Genomic DNA, 14,111 nt, shown 5'->3' on the forward strand with positions numbered 1-14,111 from the left:
GTGTGTGTGTGTGTGTGTGTGTGTGTGTGTATGAGAGAGAGAGAGAGAAGTCAAAGAGGATGAACCATTTTCAAAACACTTAAACACTGTAATATCCAATATATGTTTCTCTGGCCATATGGAATAATTAGAGTAGCAGCCTTGTATCTTGCCATGCTCAGAGCCTTTCTATACTTTCCCTTCCCCCTTGTTTTACCAGCTTCATGGGACAGGCCAAGAAGTAGAATATATTAGAAGGAACAACTTAGTGGAAGCTGGCAAGATGAAAACTTACTTTATGGTACCGATAAAATGTTAGGTTTTTCCTATCAACAATTTTATAAAATATGCTCTAAATCAGAAGAGAAATGTGAATTAAAACAGTATTGATGTTTTACCTTATACTCATCAAACTGGTAAAGATGACAAAAGTTAGAAATACTCAATGTTAGAAGGAGTGGGAAGTCAGGTATTTTGTGTGGAACTGTGAATTGGTACAATTGGTTATGGAATGATTTTGAATTTAAGAGAAAAAAAATCACTAAACTATTCATCTTGATATCCCATCTAGCTATCTACCAGCCATCTCATCATCTGACTGCCACTAGCTTGTTTTTTGTTTTTTGTTTTTTGTGGGGTAATGGGGTTGAGTGATTTCCCCAAGATCACACAGCTAGTAAGTATCAGGTATCTGAGGCTGAATTTGTACTCAGGTTCTTCTGATTCCATGGCTGGTGCTCCATCCACTGCACCAGCTAGCTGCCTCATATCTGCCACTATTAATTTGAACTTCCATCACCTATTCCAGCACCCTCTGGATTGGTCCTGAAATTGAGACTTGGAAGTCTTTTAGACCAAAAGTCCATGCCCCTTAGGCCCTAGGGAAGTTAATTTACTCAACTTTAGAACTTCTACCCTTCTACCAAGGCAACAAGCAATTAGCACATACTAAGTGTTGTGTCCTCAGCTCTGAGAGCCTGAGCTACCAAACCATAATTCAGCTACTCATCCTATCCCATTGATTATCTTGCCATCAAGTCCCTCCCTGAACTCAGTTCCCTAGATTATTATGCATATACATATGTGTATACATACATAAATATATATGTGTTTGATATATGTTTGTGTGTGGATGTGTATTTATATATTGTATAATATTTAACAAGATAGTGTCCAAATAAATTATAACTTTATTTTGGAAAGTTTATAGACCCCTAGTTATCAACTCCTGGAAAATCTTTCCAGCATCAATGGGGGGGGGAGTTATATAAAATAGTATGCTATTTATTATAAAGTTATTTTCTAAGACATTAATGATCTCTGACCTCTGAGCTAGGATATGACTTGTTCTGGGGATATCATAGAACTAGCTTAGTGTCCTATTGGAGATTTGGGTCTTGAGGTTGATTTTGAATGGTCCCAAGTCTAGAAGTCCACATTAAATATAGTATGGTGGAGGGAGGCTAGGTGGTGCAGTAGATAGAGCACTGGCCCTGGAGTCAGGAGTACCTGAGTTCAAATCCGGCCTCAGACACTTAATAATTACCTAGCCTTGGGCAAGTGTGGCTTTGGGCAAGTCACTTAACCCCATTGCCTTGCAAAAACCTAAAATTAAATAAAATCAAAAATAGTATGGTATAAAACTACTTGGACCTGGTAGAAACTAGTTTCAGGGGGAGAAGAAAAAGAGTTTCCTATTCACCTTGATGTGTTCTATTTCTTTTCATCTTAGTTGTGTCCTGCATTGAACTGGGACTGAACATGCTAGAACTTAGCTCAAGGTCTTTGTCTTCTTTAAAACCCTCAAAACCTTGGAAGGAAAAAAGCATCCTATTTATCTTTGTCAAATCAGCTCTATAGATTGACCTGAATTTTTCTGTATAAAATTAGGGTTTTAGCTTATACCGGTTCTAGTTCTTGTCCCTTGTTGCTACTTAATAACTTCTAAGGTTGAACTTTACTGCTTATCTTCTATGACCCGAGCAAGATATAGTGAGAGAGCTTAACCATCTCTATATGTCAATATCTGTACTTCAACTCATTGTGAAAGGTTTTTTTTTTTACTTTCAAAAATAGATTTATATAATCCATAGTTTTTCAAATATTTAGAATAGAATTGAGAATCTTTATCTTAGGTGTGCCTGAGATCCCCCTGAGCCTCCTGCCCTCTCTTTAAAACCTTATGGCATGACCAGGAACTGAAGCAGCCTTGGAAGGAGTTTGGTACATGTTGAGAAAATGAGAACTTACTTCATGTTAACTGCTAAAACATTATGCCTACCTACTTGTTTACAGGAATAAGCAAAACAATCAGTACTGCTCAGTAAAATTTTTAAGAATACAATACATTTATCTGTAGATTAAATATTATTATTATTCTTTTATATTAGAATATAAAAACCCTGTCTTTAAAGATGACCCACCTCCAGAGCTGCTCATAGTGTCATTCTTCCTTTTGGTACTGTGGACAAATGTTATTACGGTACTGATTAGCTTGCTTTATTATAAATTTTCAGCCTAGAGGATCCTAGGACTTTTTACAAATATTAGCCTAGATTTATTTCATTTGGTGTATATTACTGGAATACAGTGTGGTGTCCATTAAAACCTAAAGAACAGCATATTTAAGTGGCAGAGTATGAGCAGGATGCATTTACCTCAGCTGTATTGGAATTTGGTCAGGCTTCAGTTCAATTAAAAAATGTATGTCTACTGTCCAGGAAAATAATGCTACTGTTGTCTGGGGCAAAAAGGTTACAAAGGGAAATGGTTTACTGAGAAAATACCACCAACACCTCTGATATCTGATGAGGGTGAAACTTGTTTCAATTAATGAACGGTAGAATTTTAGATTTTTTTTTTCTATATCCTTGCACAATAAAACCTTGTATTTTCTTTGGTGAAATGGTAATATTCAATCCCTCCCCTCCCCTCCCCTCCCCTCCCCCTCCCCCCCTACTCTGCTCTCTTTTAAATAATAAAATAGTACTGAAAGTTTCCAATAATTTTTAAGTTTCAGATTTTGGTGTTTTGTTTGTTTTTGCAATGCAGTTGGGTTAAGTGACTTGCCCAAGGTCACACAGCTAGGTAATTATTCAGTGTCTGACGCCGGATTTGAACTCAGGCCTTCCTGACTCCAGGTCTGGTGCTCTATCCACTATACCACCTAGCTGCCCCTAGTTTGAGATTTTGGACCCATTTCATATGGGTTATTTTCTAGGTAGGGAAATATGATAGTGTTTAGCTAGTGAAGGAAAAGCAGAGTAGAACTTAAGTTTAAATGTTTTCTATCATGTGAACCCATTTTGTACATTTGTGTATGTGTGTTTATATTATATATTTATAAACATACACACAAATCTCTACCTTACAATGATGAAAACAGATTGCATTGAGTTGGAGGTCTAAATTTTGTTCAACTAAGTATATATAACGTAAGAACTTTTTGCTTTGGAAATCCTTGATAACTGTTGTACAGATATGAAGACATTACAGAGTCTAGTTGGAGAAGAGCAAGCCAATTAATTATTGGGTCTGAAAAATCAATATAAACTGAATTTTGGTAAACTGGAAGTAATCTCCTTGGAAATTGTCTGTTATCTAGTCCAAGCCAGAGAGAGCTGGCATTCTGAGGAGAAGATGGACAGCATTTAGAAATCTATTAACTTTACTACTCTTTCCCTCCTCTTTCTTAACCTGGTAGGCAGTCAGAGAAGGGCTATTTTTTTGTAAGTATATTTGCAGTCTGCTTAGCTGCCAAAGTAGTTATGCTCACAGAATGATCACGATTCTTTAACTAATAGTTAGACCCTATTTGGAGGGAAGATAGGGAGATAATTCCCTTTATAAGATATAGGACCATTTTTATCAATACCCCCATCCCTTAGTTCATTAGAAATTATAATCTTTTGTACAAGCCTTTAAGATAGAGTTTCTTTGAGTTCTGACCCACATTTTAATCATAAAGGGATTCTGACAGTGGAAGAGAAAAGGAGAATGGTGCAGCTGGTCTTTTTGAGCTCTTAGATCACTCTTCTGGTGATTTATTTGGCTGAACTTCAGGATTGTGGAAGGTGATCCACTGAGACCAGTAGGTGATACTTTAAAGCCATTTAAGACCCAGGATGTAAACTACCAGAGCTAACAATTGATGTGTTTATCTCTGTTACCTGATATCAGAGGAGGGCCAAGTATTTCACATATGTTAATGATTAATCCATTTGGTTTACTCCTAAGAAATAGGGAGTACATAGGAAACACTTTCTTCTTTAGAGTAGGAAACTAAGGCACATAAACATTGGCACCATTCTGTAGTCTTAACTTCAGTTTAATTTTTAAGCCATCTGGCTTAGCTTTGCCTAAATTTTACTCAGAAAGTCATAGATTTTTAAAGTTGGGAGAAATCTTTACAAATCTCTCTGTCTAACCCTTCCTGGAAAATAGTTGAGGAAATTCAGACCCACGAAGATGAAACGACTAAGTGTTGTTCAGCTAAGTCAGTGGTAAAAGAGTTCAGAAAAGGTTACTTCTAATCCAGGGTCCTTAAATATCATGCATTTTCTCCCTGAGACTTTTCCTTAGAATATACATCATCTACTATATTGTAAGCTTCTTGAGGGTTATTAATTAAATATTTGTATTTTTTCCAAGCACTTAGCCCAGTATCAGGTACTAAGTGTTTGTTAAATTTTGTATACTTGGTTATTCCAGGGACTGATTATTATGTCATTTTGTGTTTTATTGGTTTCTTTTGCTTCAACTCATTATTAAAACCATCAGGAGAAGTAAAAGAAAATGAAAAAAGAATCAGAACATTTTATTACATAATGCCTTTAGTTTTAAAAACAAATATAAAAGTGGGTGAAGTTGTTGAGTGAAATGAGATAACTGAATTATGGTGAATTTCATTTAATCTGTGTTATATTATATGAATAATTGAATACTACAATCCATTTCATACTTCTCAAATGCTTGAGAAACTCATTTGTACAGTGACTGGAGTAAAGTACTTGCTACAGGGCCTGGCACAAGAGTAAGCTCTTAATAAATGCTTGTTTCTTTTCTTTCACTTACTATATCTGTATTTTGTATGTATCTGTTTGGGGTACTGCTTTTATTCTTAACTCACTCTGCAACTTTCTGTGATGCTTTTAAAATTTCCTCTTTGACTCTGACTGTGGAAAAGTCCTTGAATTCTTATGATATAGTAGATGCCTAATGTGGGATGTGGGAGATTGAGATTCCATTTGTTCACCTGGTGTTCATTCGGTAGTTTGTGGAGATGGAAAACAAATGAGTGGATTTATAGATTCATTTACTTTTTTATGGACATTTTGGAAAGTCTGATTAATAGACTTTGTTTTCCATTTTACCAAAGATCATCTAGCATTTGTTGGATTATGTATGTACAATAACTGGAATAATTTATCACTGGAGGTCACACTCCATAGGCCTGTGCCCCACCACCTGACACGAACAGAATGATAATTCTAGAATTGATCCATTAAGTTGCTTAATCTATTGATTAGTGATGTTAACATTTTCTTGTACTTAAAAATTATTTCTATTCTTTTCTGTCTCCAGATTAATCTAAATAAGGTTGGAGAGTACTGGTGGAGTGCTATCCTGGAAGGAGAGGAGCAAATTGACATTGACAAAATAAACAAGGAACGGTCAATGGCCACAGTAGATGAAGAAGAACATGCCGTACTGGATAGATTGACCTTTGACTATCACCAAAAACTACAGGGCAAACCCCAGAGCCATGAGCTGGTATGAGCTCAGATCAATTTTCCTATATGTATCCTTTGAAGAAATACAAGTAGACAGTTTCGGAGTAGCAGCTTACCTTCCAAACAAATTCTGTTTCATGCAAATAAATAGGTGAAGCAGAAGAGCTAGGAAGAGGAAGAAATGGGGAGGATTTAAAAAAATTAGAGAATTGCTTAGTGTAGTATTGAAAAAATGTTTTAAGTCTCAGGTAGTATCTCATAAGAGAGACATACACTCATACTTGCACCTCCCTTTCCCCTTATATTGCTACACCTTTTTTTGATGTGCTATACCTCACATTTTCTTTAGTGCCCTGGAGTCAGAATCACATAGAAATTATGCTGTTGTCATCAGGACTAAGGATCTAACAACTACAGATTAATATTGATAAAATTAAGAGGGAATGTTTGGCAATGGTAGATGAAGATTATATTGTACTGGCTAGACTGACCTTTGATAATCATAAAAAGCTAAAGGACAAACTCCAGAGTCATGAGTTAGTCCGGTCTCTGCTTGGGACTAATGCTTTTACATTGGTCTTTTTGCCTAATCCAATTTTTGATGTTAAACTTCCTCCATTGATGCAGATCAGCAGCACTTTCATGTTGCTCCATGAATAGGAGGCACTGTGGTGTAATTACTTTAAACTAAGTATCAAAGATATTTGTTAGTTTTAAGGGAGTGCAATGTTAATTTAGCAGACCTGGGCTAGCCAGAGAAGGTGCTACATGAACTAAGATCCACTTCATTGATTATGCTCCATATGACCAGTGAAGTCTTGAGAGCATAGGCAGGAGGTTTTAGATCCCACCTGGATATATATTCAAATATAAGTCCTGTAAGTGTAAAGCTCTCAGGTTTTCTTTTAAACTCGAATGTGAAGGCACCCACCTTTTTAGTGGAATTTTTTTGGGGGGAAAGGGGAGCAGGGGTGAAAGTAATATAAAGATGCCAGCCAGAAACAGACATGAAACTGGTTAACATCTGAACATTATAGAGCCCAGTGTAAACAAACTACTAGTGGGAAAAATTGGCCAATTGAGTGTATAAATTCTTTCTATTTTTGTAATCTTAAGAGTGGGTAGTTAAACAGGGAAGAAAAAACTTTCTTTTCTCAGAAATTATTTTTAACTTGGCATTGTCCCACATAAGCAGTTAGTACCATTTATTTGAACTTCATTGTGACAAGTGAAATGTAAATTAAGCAGAAAATTTAGACTTGTGTGCATGTGGTAGAATTTGGGGAATGCCTGACCTGATATATTTATTTATGTATTATAGGTAAGATCAGTGCTGAGCACAGGGTACATTGGTACATAGTCAGAATTTTATAAATGGTTATTGATCAACTGAAGGAAGCACTTTTAATGTTCATGGCCTCCAGATTATTATTTAAAGCCACTTTACCTTGTGCCTGATTAATTAGATTCATATGTCTTCACAATGATAATCCACTACCATGATCTCTACCCTAGGTATATTCTTACAGTGATTGTCAGAGCTCTTCCCAACCATTTTTTTTTATAACAAATTCAAAACTAATTTGATTAAATATATTTTCTCCCTTGTCCTCCAAATTCTCTATAGGTTACTCTTTTTTTTCTTCTTTATATTAAGAATCATTTACAAGACTTGTAGAGCTCTGATGAGGTTTTTTTTTAGTTTTTGCAAGGCAATGGGGTTAAGTGGCTTGCCCAAGGCCACACAGCTAGGTAATTATTAAGTGTCTGAGGCTGGATTTGAACTCAGATACTCCTGACTCCAGGGCTGGTACTCTATTCAATGCGCCACCTAGCTGCCCCATCTGATAAGATTTTTAAGCATGCTTCATATCCCTTAAAAGAAAAATCCATACAGTTAATTCTGTATGTATTCAACATAGGCTGCTGTATCGGGGACCAGATCATAGAACTTAATTTAGATGGCCTTAAGATTGTAAGGACCTTTTATTTCTAAAAAGACTCTCTCTGTTGCACACAGACTTAGTCCTACTTAGCTGGTTTTTTTTAAGAGTAGGTTACCTTGTCCATTGGCTATCTAAGATGTTGAAGAGATTTGTTTCTAAACTTTTCTTTGGATTTAAGACAACAGATTTTTTTTTTTTTCATTCTGGTAGTATATTTTATGTTCAGTGGAATTAGAAAATTCTTGTCATTTGCTTACGATTTGTATTAAAATTAAAATGGAGTACCTACCAAAAGTAAGCTTTACTGCCTGTTTGGTAGTAACTAAATGAGCAGTCTAACAAGACTTATCAGCTTATCCAGATGTGAATCTATAAGAAACTAGACTAGTAAAAATAAAATTGAATCTTTATCACAAAGGAACATTCCAAATTAATTTTCCCTTATTTTAATGTAGCTTGATTGTTAATGTTGCTGTTCCATAAAAGCAACAATCAGTTGCTTAATGAACTAGAGCTATGCAGTATAAGGAAAATTTCGTAAACTAGTTTATCAACTTCATTGGCATACTTCAAGCAAATAAGATGTTTCCATCCAAAGGTGTATATTTGATTACTATGTCCACTTATCTGATCACTTTTATCCTCACTGTCTTCAGTACATTTCTTCCCTGACTTTACCTCTTCCCCCTTGTCTCATTTCAGTTGTCCAGGCTTCTTAGAAGTGTTTGAAATAACTGACCTTATTTTGAGTCAAAGGCTCAGCCTTTCTTCATAAGACCCCACTTTCCAGGAACCTAAGTTGAATCTGGGGGAGTTTGATTTCTTCTCTGCTTACATGGCTCATTCATTCAGTTGGATTTATTGATTGCCTTCTATGTGCCAGACATAGTGCAAGGTGCTGAAGTTACAAAGACAAAATGGTTATTGCCTTTATTTAGGGCTTAAGGAGCTTACTTTCTTTAGTTTAAAAGTCATTCTTAAGTAAAGGACTGCTCATTGGCAGGGTTAGGGTTTGGAATAAAATGGAAATGTGTCCTGCTCAGAAAAATACTATTCCTTCCAAAGTAGTAGTCTTTGAAGATGCTCCATAGCATTAACACACAAGGGTCAAATGATTCTGTGAGCAACTATCACCTTTTCCATCTCCAAAAAGCTATTTTGGTTTGATTTCAAAAAGTCCAGCTTGATGTAGAGTCAAGTTAATACTATTTTAGAGCTTGCCTAGGCTAATGTCAGGGGTGTTCATCTGTTCCAGAGTTAACCTAAGGGTCCAGGGCTTTATATAGAGTGAACCTAAACTCCCAAGGAGCTCCCAGATTTGGCTCAGGTTCCTTGGGATTCCCCAATCTAGATACAAAGCAAGAATAAGATTTCTTAGTACCAAATCAGAGCAGTTAGTCTCCTAAAATGGAAGAGGATAATGCAGCTTGCCTCTCTCACATTCATGCAGATAGATTATCTGATAACATCATATAGCACAAGAGGAATACTTTCTGTTTCTTCACCCAGTAGATTTTAGTTTCCACATTGTGTTTGGAGATGACTCAGCTTTGCTGAGAATATTTGGTACAGTATCAATCAGGTTCATGCTTGTTTTTCTCTTGTCTCACCAAGAAGTGAAGACTGTAGATAGGAAGCTCTGACCCTTCTTTTATAACTGGAAGGTAAATGAAGTGAAAATGATTGAGAGATAGGTGGTAAAAGACCAAAAGGATTTGGAGAAGACACTTTTCTATGTCTTTTTTCCTGGTCCTTAAATAATCCAAGCTTTTAACACTGGAAATGACAATGTCATTTACCATGTCTGAACCATAGAATTAATAAAACAGACATAGATAGCAATCTCTCTTGTCCTTTGTAACGTGAGTTTCATTTTGGTATGTCTAATTACATAAGAAGACTGCCATAGCTATGATTAACCAACAAACTTCCTTCAGAATTATTAATAACAACTTGCATTTATAGAGTACTGTGAAGTTTTACAAAGGACTTTCCTTGCACTGTAGAATGAGAATAATAATATCTAGTTTCTACGTCACTGGGTAGTTAAATTTAAATGAGATCACATATATAAAGCACTTTGAAATTTTTAAAACACTATATAAATACCAATTATTGCTAGAATACTAATATTACCCACTTAATGTCAGCTTCCAAGGCTAAATTATAACAGTATGATGTGCCCTAGAACTGTTCTGATAGTACACACTTTTGGCAATCATATTTTAGTTAGTCATGGATCACTGAAATAGTTCTCAATCAAAGCTAACCTGTATCTAGTACACTGATTTGTATCCCAAAGAAGTTCTGAATTTCTAATTACTTTTCAGATTTTACCAGATTCGCAAATTATGTTTTTGGTATTCCAGATAAATTGTTTTCCTTATCTGTAAAGTGAAGATAAGAATGCCAGTATTACTGGCATTGGAACTGAATTTATTGTGAAAAATAAAGACTTTGTATATTGTAAAGTGCTATATAAATGTATAATTATTGAAGTGTCAATTTTATGACAACATTTTTGTCATAATTTGAAATTTTGTACATTGCCTTGCATCTTTTTTAGGTCATTCAGTTGCTTTAACTGTTTTCTGTATTTAGTTTTAATCTATATAGAGTTTCCTATCTCAGAGGCCATAGTATTCTATCTAGGTTGCATTCAAATTTCAGTATTTCTTTGCCTCATACTTTATCTCTGGTATTTATAATTGCTATTAGTAAACATTTGTTAAATTTCTGCTAAGTACATTTTACTATGAATCAAAAAGTAAGCATTGATATGATTTCTATTACTGAAAATAGATAAATCTCTCTCCTTTCCTCTCTCTCTCTCTCTCTCTCTCTCTCTCTCTCTCTCTCTCTCTCTCTTTGTCTTTCTCTCGGTCTCTCTCCTCTCCCCATCCCCTGCCATGTGGATAGTTTGGGTGGGCATTCTTATTAATTAGCTGACTAATCTTTGCTCAATTCCCTGTATTCTTGTCTCTCATGAAGCAAAGTTAACCTGACTTTTCTTGAATTTCTGGCTTTGAACTAGATCTAGAGTAGCTTCTTATGGTATAGTTATAGGTTCCTTAACCTACAAATTAAGTAACTCAAGATTCCCCAGAGATTCCCTAGTATGTAAATTGGGATGCTCTATACAGAGCCTCTGGCTTTTAGTATTGGGCCCTTTAATTGAGGAACCATCTCACTGGTCCATGGTTATCCAATGTATGATCATGAGTTCAGGTTCCAGATACTACTACAGTGTGTCATTCTTTTGTTATACCACAAAAAGTAGCATTTGATGATCTAGGAATAGAACTTGACTGGCAAGACCACTAGGACAAAATTTCTAGTGAGAGAAAAGAGCTGATGAAGACAGGAGAATAGTAGAAAAGAAAACTAGGCTAAAATATTATGGATCATACTGAGGCAGCATAATCCCCAGGAAGAAGACACACTGTAGTAGTATTTAGAGTCTGGACTCATGATCATACATTGGATAACTAGGGACCAGTGGGATGCTCCTCAATTAAAGGGCCCACTAATAAAAGCCAGAGTCTCGTATAGAACATCCCAACTTACATACTAGGGAATCTCTGGGGATTCTTGAGTTACTTAATTTTAGCAGGTTAAGGGGCCTATAACTATACCATAATCTCCAGGGAAAGTCTTGTGATGGGAGTAGAAACAATCAGTGATCATCAAACATAAGAAAAACGCAGTGTTAGAATAAATGTATGGATAGTCATAGCATTTTATAGGCAAAGAGTAATAATACATGAGTATATCCTGGGGTAGGAATTAGATTTCAATGGGCAGTTCTTCCATGGCAGTGCCCTAGGAAGAGTGAGGCTGCCTGAAGTGTGTGCCTCTGCCAATGAGGTAGGAAGGTGTACCTGAAATAGACTATTCTCCACAACACATAAGGAAACCTCTTCAGCATCTGTTATCATATAATTGATATAATTTCTAAAATCTTACTTGGAAAACATTTGAGTTTTGATTTTGACTTCTTAAAGTTTTATTGATGCCATTTATTTTTATACCAGTTATTTTCTGATACGTTATTTCCCTTCCTTCTTAGAAACTACTTTTATATTAAAGAAAAACAATTAAGTAAATCCAGCCAACATGGGTGACTTTAATACCACTTGCAATTCTGAGATCATGATTCTCCACTTCTCAGAGAGGAAGAAAGTATTCCTTATTCTCTTATTTTCTGGGACCAAGATTGGTTATGTCATTTAATCTTGAGAGGTCTTTTTGTATCATCCGTTATATGATTTTCTTTTTGTATCCAAGCTCCTGGTCCTGCTTTCCCTGCCCTCTGAATTCATATGTCTTCCATTGATTTTCTGAATTTATCACAGCTCAGTAATATCCCATTACATTTATGTATCACATCTTGCTCTGCTACTTCCTAACTGAAGGCCAATAATTTTGCTAATACAAAAAAAAAAGACTGCCGTGTCTTTTTTGAAGACATTTTATTTTTTTTAACAGGAGTAATTGCAGGTTGAGACTAAGACAGACTTATGTAATAAAGAATTGCCTTTTGTCTCTTCAAGGCTTTAATACCTCTGGATGCCATTTATTTTGTAAAAAATCATTTGTGGGGCAGCTAGGTGGCGCATTGGATAGAGCACTGGTCATGGAGTCAGGAGTACCTGAGTTCAAATCTGGACCCAGACACTTAATAATTGCCTAGCCGAGTGACCTTGGGCAAGTCATTTAACCCCCCCTTGCCAAAAAATAAACCCAAACCAACAAACACAAAATCATTTGTAAGAGATCCTAATATTTTGGCATCTGATTAAAGAAACATTTCCTCGTGAGCAGGAAAGATTTTTAATGAAAGAAAAAAACACGTTAAATTTGTGTTTCTTCTTAATATCTGTTTGACTTCAGTCCAGGTAGCTGCATTTCCTAAGCATCCTGCCAAGGTCAATGCTGATGTCATCTGATATCAGATTATAGTTATGTTAAAAAATAATTTTAACACTTCATGTTTTTTTTTTTTTTTAGCAAGGCAAATAGGTTTAAGTGGCTTGCCCAAGGCCACACAGCTAGGTAATTATTAAGTGTCTGAGATCGGATTTGAACCCAGGTACTCCTGACTCCAAGGCTGGTGCTTTATCCACTACGCCACCTAGCCACCCCCATCACTTCATATTGAAGTTGAGAGTAAGAGTCATCTAAGCTTCCATACTTTGCTTGTTTTATTTTTTAAAAGCTATAATCCTTTTGAGGAAATTTTCCAGTCCAAGGAAAAAGCTATATGTAACAGGTACCTTAAAAAGTTAACTCTAGTTCTCAGTGTTTAGAGACATGAGTCATATTCCTACAATATTTATTGTCAGTGAGTTGGGAGTTTATCAAGTAGTTTATCAGTAGTTTGTCAAGTCAGTCATCTTTGAACCTTCTGAAAATAAGACCTACAGTCTCCTTGGCAAGTGATATAGACCTCATACAGGAGAATAGTAACCCTCTTATATCTAGTCAGTCCCTAGATAACCTTGCCTAATGTTCCTTTTTTCAGTTCAGTCTGAGAAATAGAGAAATTATTCCCTAATACTAAAGGTCTCATCCTTTGCTTGACATAGTTTCTTTTAAAAAGTAGTCAATCACTGTCATGGTATGCCCAAAAGAATCTTTTTTTTTTTTTAAGGTTAACAAACTCATTTATTGATATTACTCTAAGTTGAGAATTATGCAGATTCACAGGGAGGGGGAGTCTTAACTGGAGAGCCAGACTCCCCCCCCCCCCCAAAAAAAAGAATCTTTAAAGAAATTATTTAAGGAGAAAACGCCAGATCAGATTAATTGAGGCAGGCTTCATCTTGAGTAGAGCAGCTGAATTGTGCGTGGTCCTGGGGCTTTATCTCCACAGATTTGTCCCTCCTCACTTAAAGGGATCTCTGATTCCACTGATAACCTGATAGTTCCCAAAGGGAACTAGGAGGAGCTAGCTTGCCATGAAGTACACCCCTTATGGAGAGTTCAGCAAGGTGATTTAGCTGGGTCAGAAGCAGGTAACTAGGAACCAGTTCTCCATGGTTCTTCATTTTTACAATAGAGTTTAAAAACATTTAGGGGAACTTTCTGGCATCTTTTACTGTGCAGCACAAAACACTGAAATAATCCATAATAGTTAGATTTATTAAGACTAGTTCTCCCATGCTGTTTGCTTAATCATCCTATCCCATTTGTGGAAAAGTAGGAGCCATACTTTTGCTTAGGTAGGGGATAGGAATTAGGTATTAAATCTGTGATTTCATTATCATGGGGAACCCTTTGTCTTCTCCCCAACTTGTAGTCTTAGAGAGTTATGTAGAGTACTAATAGGTTGGGACTTGAATCCAGGCCAAATCTCAACCCACTTTACCATGCTACCTTCTTGCTTAAAGTTGTTCCTAAGCTGGTTTAGATGAAAGGCAGTTAAATTGGTCTGAAATTGCCTCTGCTTTGT

At 36.0% G+C, this 14,111-nt stretch overlaps 1 protein-coding gene across 4 annotated transcripts in view; it reads left to right on the forward strand.

The window, feature by feature from the left end:
- The window catches only part of NUDCD3 (NudC domain containing 3), a 138,784-nt gene that overhangs the window by 101,784 nt on the left and 22,889 nt on the right, over positions 1–14,111 (forward strand). For all 4 annotated transcript variants that reach the window (XM_074210072.1, XM_074210071.1, XM_074210074.1 and 1 more), the window contains exon 5: positions 5,563–5,751. In XM_074210072.1, coding sequence (XP_074066173.1) covers positions 5,563–5,751 — 189 coding nt within the window. The remainder of the gene's footprint in view (positions 1–5,562; positions 5,752–14,111) is intronic.

The sequence above is a fragment of the Macrotis lagotis genome, chromosome 1 (genome assembly GCF_037893015.1).
Source record: "Macrotis lagotis isolate mMagLag1 chromosome 1, bilby.v1.9.chrom.fasta, whole genome shotgun sequence".
NCBI lineage: Eukaryota > Metazoa > Chordata > Mammalia > Peramelemorphia > Peramelidae > Macrotis > Macrotis lagotis.